This window comes from Gossypium arboreum, chromosome 13 (genome assembly GCF_025698485.1).
Source record: "Gossypium arboreum isolate Shixiya-1 chromosome 13, ASM2569848v2, whole genome shotgun sequence".
NCBI lineage: Eukaryota > Viridiplantae > Streptophyta > Magnoliopsida > Malvales > Malvaceae > Gossypium > Gossypium arboreum.
Genome location: NC_069082.1, coordinates 1907151 through 1915707, shown reverse-complemented (window position 1 = coordinate 1915707; position 8557 = coordinate 1907151). Strand labels below are relative to the sequence as shown.

Sequence of the window (8557 nt, the reverse complement as noted above, 5' to 3'; positions counted from 1 at the left end):
TAAATTTTCAATCTGCTTTACTGCAACTTCAGGAAGACAAGATTCGCTGGATTCGATCTGTTCCACTGCAACTTCAGGGAGACCAGATCTGTAATTTTCAGCCTATTACCCTATTACTTAGGGGGTTAAGGCCTGTAAATTTGGCTTGTTACCCTACTGCTTAGGGGGTTAAAGCTCATTATCCTCGATCTGTTTCCCTCTTGCTTAGGGTGATAAGATCAGTAAATTCTTGATTCTAGGGACATGACACAGTAGAGTCGGTTTCATGTATTTATACTTATGTCGAAGATTAGGATGCTATGATCGAAATGAATCAAATGCTCCTAAATAGATATGTTATGAATGTGTTAAATAATTAGGATGCTATGATTGAAATGAATCAACTGCTTCCTAATTAGATGCACTTATGAATGATCTATGAATGTATGAGTGCGAGCATGTAGTGGCGTGAATCCTGTTTAGGTTGCCATTGCTCTTCGTTCATCAAGGTTCTTTCACTGAAATGGTGCCCTGTCTTCTTGTTCAGCTCAAATTTTGAACAGAAAACCCGAAGAGGTAGTCCCAATTTAAACTCTTTCTTCTTAGATGCTTCCAATCTTTGAGTTTGGTTAGTTCTTAAATAATAGACCTGTTTCAGGTTCCTGTACTATTTAGAAACTTTCGGAGTAATGTGCAGAACTCTTTTTGCAAAAATGGTTTTAGTCCATTAATCATCATTTCAATGCAAAATGCTTGAAAAAGATTATAACAACGACAAAACCGAAATTTATCGAAACAACATTTGAAGGAATATATTAATCACAACAACAAACATTCTTTGGAATACAAAATAGATAAAAGGGAATAGGTGCCCCAGATATCGCAGCGTGAGTTTCTCTCAGATTGACTTCTTGAGGACTCCTTTTTGCCCAATATGTGTTTAGGGATCTAGAGTACTCTTGCAGATGCCCCAAGATGTAACATCTCTCCTCCTTGTTAATTTAGGTACCATAAGACCATCGCATGCCCCACCTTTGATCAAAATTTGAATTGCCCTTTACGGGTTTTCAATTCAAAATCCCTTTGGTCTCAAGATGCTCTTTGCGAATTTTCACCCTGGCCTCTCCTTTTTTTTTATTTTTTATTTTTTTTTAGGCGAAGTATTTCTTAACCGAATCTGAATTCACGGGATTGGATAAGGTCTTGCCATCCATTTCAGCCAATATCAATGCTCCGCCAGAAAAGGCTTTCTTCACCACATAAGGCCCTTCCCAATTCGGCATCCATTTTCCTCTGAGGTCTTTTTGTATAGGCAGGATCTTTTTCAGTACTAGGTCTCCCTCGTGGAACTCTCTGGGACGAACCTTTTTGTCGTAAGCTCGTATCATTCGCTTTTGGTATATCTGACCATGGCGAATAGCCCGTAGCCTCTTTTCTTCAATCAAATTCAACTGATCGTATCGGGACTGGATCCATTCTGCTTCGTCTAACTTTACCTCTGACAAAACTCTAAGGGAAGGGATCTCGACCTCGATAGGTAAAACTGCCTCCATTCCATAGACTAATGAGAAAGGCGTTGCCCCAGTAGAAGTTCTGATAGACGTTCGATAAGCATAGAGGGCGAATGGTAGCTTCTCATGCCAATCTTTATAAGTTTCTGTCATCTTTCCTACAATCTTCTTGATGTTCTTATTGGCTGCTTCGACTGCACCGTTCATCTTCGGGCGATACGGTGACGAGTTGTGGTGTCTGATCTTGAACTGACTGCAGACATCCGCTATCGTGCTGTTGTTCAAATTCAACGCGTTGTCAGATATGATCTTTTCCGGTATTCCATATCGACAGATGATTTCCTTTTTCAGGAACTTACTAACTGCTGATTTAGTGACATTGGCATATGAAGCGGCCTCCACCCATTTGGTGAAATAATCGATGACCACAAAGATGAAACGATGCCCATTTGAAGCTTTTGGCAAAATTGGCCCAATCACATCCATGCCCCACATCGAGAAAGGCCATGGCGAGGTTATGACATGCAGAGGTGAGGGAGGTACATTAATCTTGTCTCCATAGATTTGGCACTTATGACATCTTTTGGCGTAGTTAATACAGTCTCCTTCCATGGTGGACCAATAATAACCGAACCACATAATTTGCCTGGCCATTGTAAAACCATTAGCATGTGTCCCGCAGATGCCCTCGTGGACTTCTTCCAAGATTTTCCTACCCTCAATGGCGTCTACACATCTTAATAGTACCTGATCCTTCCTTCTTTTGTATAGGATCTCCCCATCTAAGACATAGTCACTGGCCAGTCTTCTCAACGTTCTCTTGTCATTCTCAGTAGCTTGGTTAGGGTACTCACGATTCTTCACATATCGTAGGATGTCGTGGTACCAAGGGTGATCATCATTTTCCTCTTCTTCTTCAAGGTTGTAACAATGAGCCGGGGCCTCGTAAATGCTCATTTGGATTGGTTTCACATCCTCTGGTTGGTTCACCTTGATCATAGAAGCTAACGTTGCTAGGGCGTCAGCCATCTGATTTTCTTCTCGTGGGAGGTAGTAGAAGACAATATCATCGAACTCTTTAATTAACTCAAGGATCAACCTCCGGTAATTGATCAATTTGGGGTCTCTTGTCTCCCATTCACCTTTGAGTTGATAAATCACTAGGGCAGAATCTCCATATACCTCTAACACCTTGATTTTACGTTCTATGGCCGCACGTATTCCCATGATGCATGCTTCATATTCTGCCATATTGTTCGTGCAGTCAAAATCCAATTTACTAGTGAATGGGTAATGATCTCCGTTTGGGGACACCAGAACTGCCCCGATTCTGTTACCCACGACATTTGATGCCCCGTCAAAGTTTAGCTTCCAAGGATGACCTTCTTGAGGGTCTTCTTCGGTGGTTGCTATGCACATTAGATCTTCATTTGGGAAATCAAAGTTCAGAGGCTCGTAGTCTTCTAGGGCCCTGCTGGCTAGGAAATCTGCTATCGCACTCCCTTTTACGGCCTTCTGGTTCACATAGACTATATCGAACTCAGAAAGTAGAATTTTCCATCGGGCCATTCTCCCGTTCAAGGCAGTTGACTCCATCAAGTACTTCAGAGGATCCATTTTAGAGATCAGCCAAGTTGTATGGTACAACATGTATTGTCTCAGTCTTCGGGTTGTCCAAATCAAGGCACAGCACAACTTTTCAATGAACGAGTATCTCGTCTCACACTCAGTAAACTTTTTACTGAGGTAATATATCGCTTTTTCTTTCCTTCCCGATTCATCGTGTTGGCCAAGTACGCATCCCATAGAATTTTCAAATACCGTCAAATACAGTATCAATGGCTTATCTGGATTAGGTGGTGTCAATACTGGGGCATTAGACAAATATTGCTTAACTTTGTCGAAAGTCTTCTGGCATTCCTCGTCCCAACCACCAGGGTTGTGTTTCTTAAGGAGACGGAATATGGGGTCACATTTTTCAGTTAGTTGTGAAATAAACCGAGCGATGTAATTTAATCTTCCTAGGAATCCTCGGACTTCCTTTTGAGTACGTGGTGGAGGTAACTCTTGTATGGCTTTGACTTTATCTGGGTCAATCTCAATCCCTTTTTCACTAACTACGAATCCAAGTAGTTTTCCAGACCTGGCTCCAAAGGTACACTTCGCTGGATTGAGTTTCAGCTGGAATTTTCTCAACCTCAAAAATAATTTCCTCAAGACTTGCGCATGCTCCTCTTCAGTCCGAGATTTGGCGATCATGTCGTCAACATAGACTTCAATTTCTTTATGCATCATATCATGAAATAGGGTTACCATGGCTCTCTGATATGTTGCTCCCGCATTTTTCAATCCGAACGGCATTACTTTATAGCAGAAGGTTCCCCACATGGTCACAAATGTGGTTTTATTCATGTCTTCAAGATGTATTTTGATCTGATTGTACCCCGAGAAACCATCCATGAAGGAGAAAAGTGAGTAACCTGTCGTGTTGTCCATTAAGGTGTCGATATGAGGCAATGGGAAATTATCTTTCGGGCTGGCCTTGTTTAAGTCTCTGTAGTCTACACACATCCGTACTTTTCCATCTTTTTTAGGGACGGGGACGATGTTGGCTACCCATTCTGAGTACTTAACTACTTGTAAGAAACCAGCATCAAATTGCTTCTTGACCTCCTCTTTTATTTTCAACAGAACATCGGGCGCATCCTTCAAGCTTTTCTTTGAACCGGCTTGCATTCTTCTTTGATGGGGAGCCTGTGTACCACAAGGTCAGTACTTAGCCCAGGCATATCCCGATATGACCATGCAAAGACATCCTTGAACTCTTGGAGTAACTCAATAAGGTCCTGCTTTATCTCTGTGGTGATGCAAGCTCCGATCTTTACTTCTCTCCTTTCTAGTTCATCTCCCAAGTTCACGACCTCTACGGTCTCTTTGTAGGGTAAAATTTGTTTCTCCTTGTGTTCCACCATCCTTAACAAGTCAGGGGACAAATTACAGTCTCCATCATCTTCAAAGTTTTGAGATCCTTCTAGACACATATCCTGCTCAAAAGGAGACTCTGAATGAGTCGCAACATCACTCACATCATTGATATCTGAAGACCTGTTGTACGTACAAAGGAAGATACAAAGAACAAGAGAATCTAAGAACAAAGATGTGTATGGTATGATGAACGAAGAATATTTGCATGGAATAAGTCTAAAGGATGCATTTTATTGAAATAACGACTTCGAACATAAGCCTATTTCACAAAATGACACTTCTTACTCCTAGGCCTAGAGCAATAAGTGTGTTTTGGACATTACTCTGAGTTAGTTCTAAAGACTATAAGAATCTCTTCCACAGTCCAATTATTCAGAACGCTTCTCGGCTCATAGGGGCGAATGCCCGACAAATTCTCTACCCCAGTTCCTTCTTCATATGTGGCATTGATGTCCAAACTCTCCATCATTCCTTCCAAGATTTCCTTTTCCGACGTCTTCCACTTAGAGTGAATGAACCCTCCAGATACAAAAGTCTTCGATATATGGGGGAAGATCATTGGTTCCCATTCGATTTCTCCCCCGCTCGATCGCGCTCTCCTTCTTTCTTGCTTCTTCTCAAGTTCCTTTTTCTTTTGTCTTGCATCTGGCTTGAATCCTAAGCCAAAGCGGTCCCGTTTGTCTGTGGGCATAGGTACTTCGACCCTTCCTTGTAGGCTTCTTCCAAGTCCTTTCCCTGGCAAGGCTCCCTTCCCAACCATCAGTTGTAGTCCCATTCTTGTGGTTTTGGAAAGTCTGGGTGTCGAGACTTTATTTCCTTCGACAACAAAGGTCGCATTTACAAATTCCAACGATCAAAAAGAACCTTCTATGGCTTCATCATCTATCCTCACATATGGTGCATTGCTGGTAACAGATGCAATAATGTCTTCCTCCGCATTTATAGTCACCAATCGACCCTTCGTTATAAGTTTGAGCTTTTAATGTAATGATGACGGCACTGCCCCTTCCGAGTGGATCCATGGTCTTCCCAATAGGCAATTGTAAGAGGGTTTGATGTCCATTACTAAGAAGTCTACCTCGTACGTGCTAGGACCGATTTGAAGGGGTAATTCAATCCTCCCCATTACTTTCCTTTCAGTACCGTCAAATGCCCTTACTATATTTTGGCATGTTTTCATATGGGAACTATCCACGGGCAACCTATTCAGTGTGGATAGGGGTAAGACGTTTAATGCTGATCTATTATCGATCAATACCCCCGGTAATGTGTATCCCTTGCAACGCGTGGTAATGTGCAGGGCCTTTGTGGACCCCATGCCTCCTAGTGGTATTTCGTCGTCGTTAAAGAAAATAAAATTGTCAGCGCTGATATTGTTGACCAGGCGGTCCAGTTTGTTGACAGAGATGTTGTGCGCGACGTATGTCTTGTTCAGCACTTTTATTAACGCGCTCCGATGCCTTTCTGAGCTCAAGAGTAAGGCTAGCACCGAAATGCGAGCTGGTTGCTTATGTAGCTGTTCAACGACGCTGTACTCACTATGTTTTAAAAATTTTAAGAATTCGCTGGCTTCATTCTCGGTTACTGACTCATTGACAGGCGATTCGAACTCGACCATCTTTTCTTTCCTTTGCTCTATTTTCGGGATTCTTTCTTCGATAATTTTGGTTCCTGTACCCTCGGGAACATAACGTCTCCCACTGCGTGTAAAAAAACCTACATCTTGGTTTTGTTGTGAAGCACTGGCCGGGCTCTTCTTTCCTAGGATCATCACATTACAGCTGTAATTCCATGGTACCCTCTTGCTATCTTTATAAGGGAAAGCAACGGGCTTCTGGATCACGACTTTTGGTGCGACTTGTGCCCCAGCTTCATTCATTTTTGGACGTGATATGATAACCACTGGGTGGTGGACTTTGTAAACATCCTTCGTCGACCTCTCTTCGGAGGCACACACATCTGCTTCTTCCTAGTTCTTGACATATTCGAAGAATTCCAGCTCCTTATTATCCATCAATCCTTGTACTAAAGCCCTGAATTGGCTGCATTTCTGAATCTCATGGTCCTCTTGATCGTGGAACTCACAATAATTCTTCGCTTCTCGAGGCCTGACCCCCGAATTCTGCGCCATCAAACCTCTTTCCACCATTTTCTTCCATACTTCTTTCAACGGGGTATTCACTTCTGCAATATTCATCTTAATTTCTCTCCCCGAACTCTGGATTATCGCATTTATTCCCTTATCCCCATGGTTAGGTAATGGATTCTCTGCACTGGATGTATCATCAAATTTCACAACCCCCATGTTGATGAGTCTTTCAACCAGCTTCTTGAAAGTGGTGCAGTTTTCTATTGAGTGCCACATGGCTCTGCATGGTATTCGCATTGGGCGTTTATGCGTACCACTTGGGGAATGGGGTTGCATTGGCTTTAGATAGAAGGGCGACACTACATGGGCATCGAATAAGCTCTGGTACAATTCCTTGTAGGACATCGGGATAGGAGTAAACTGGACTCTTTCCGTGTTAGGCCTTGGGTTGAAGTCCCGTCTTGCGGAGCCCTGATGGCTGGTAGTCACCACCTTTGGTTGGCTCATGGTGACTGGCTTATTATACATACACGTGTTGTTCATATCGTTCTCTTTCCTTCTCGGGGTTGATCTCTTAGCACTTTCCCCTGCTTCAATCCTTTCACATCTTATCGCGTTCTCTATCATTTCTCCAGACATTACTATGTCTGAGAAGCTTTTAGTAATGCTCCCTAGCATGTGGTTAATGAATGGAGCCTTCAGCGTATTGATAAAGAGCATGGTCGTTTCTTTCTCCAGAAGAGGTGGTTGAACTTGCGTTGCTACCTCTCTCCATCTTTGGGCGTATTGCCTGAAACTCTCATTTTGTTTCTTCTCCATGTTCTGTAATACGACTCTATCAGGGGCCATGTCTGTCACGTGACTATACTGCTTCATGAAAGCCTGTGCTAAATCCCTCCATGAACTGATATGGTTACGACTCAATTGGTTGTACCATCTAGAAGCGGCCCTAACTAGACTTTCCTGGAAACAGTGGATCAATAGTTGGTCATTATTGACATAGCCTGCCATGCGTCTGCAGAACATAGTGATGTGAGCTTCGGGACAGCTAGTCCCGTTGTATTTCTCAAATTCTGGAGTTTTAAACTTGGGAAGGAGTACCAGGTCTGGAACCAAACTTAATTCCTTAGCGTCGATCCCACCACGATAGTCGGTGCTTTCCATTTCTTTAAATTTTTCTTCCAACCATTTACATCTTTCTTCAAGCTCTCTCGAGAATTCTACCCTTGTCTTTTCTGTTTCTATTACTTCATCGAGATTGAGGACCACAGGGTTGGTCGGATTGTCCCCCGGATTAGAGCCCGAACCAGTCGATAATTCATCCGTGCTTGAGACACCGCTTGAAATGGTTGAGGCCTGATTGTGATGATGGCCTTCTTGGGTACACATCGGGTTGTGTCTAAACGTCCATGGGACGAACCCCGAGGGTAGACGGATCTTCGTTGTCATCTCCATTATTGGTTATGGGGCTTTTCCTTTTCTAATCCACCACCAATAGACGCGTTAATTGATCCATCATACTTCTTTGGGACTCCAAAGATCGGTCCCTTACATCTTCTTTGGATTTTGGCCATTTGTTCTTGCATACGTGTTTGTAGTTGATCCCGCATCTCTTTTGCATTTGTTCCAATCTCTCTAACCTTTGATCCATTGCTCTTGTTTTTCCCCTTGTACCGTAACGATGTTCCAGGGTAACTGCCATAATTTTTAGGGTTTCTTGTGAGTTTTAGTGCGTATGATGCAATGCTGATGCATGAATGCAATGAATGCGATGAATGCAAAAAGGCGTTGATTCCAATTCGATTTCATTAGAGTAACTTTTCTAGAAAACAAGTTTCTTTACATAAAATAGATTACATATAAGGCTTGGCCCTGATACTTAAGGCCTTGACCTGTCTAAGAAGCCAAGCTAGCTTTTGGCCTCGGTCCGACTCTGACTCGTATTTTAAACTCAGCACATCGGCTTGTACCGCTAACGTTTGCAAGTGGTCAG

The 8557-nt window shown here is 42.8% G+C and overlaps 1 protein-coding gene across 1 annotated transcript; it reads right to left on the bottom strand.

The window, feature by feature from the left end:
* Positions 1-1130: 1130 nt before the first annotated feature.
* Positions 1131-8019, bottom strand: LOC128286687 (uncharacterized). The gene is given in 5 exon segments (XM_053024073.1): positions 1131-4201; positions 4204-4635; positions 5340-6444; positions 6928-7650; positions 7831-8019. Coding segments are annotated over 5 exon segments (5520 nt in total).
* Between the last annotated feature and the right edge of the window lie 538 nt (positions 8020-8557).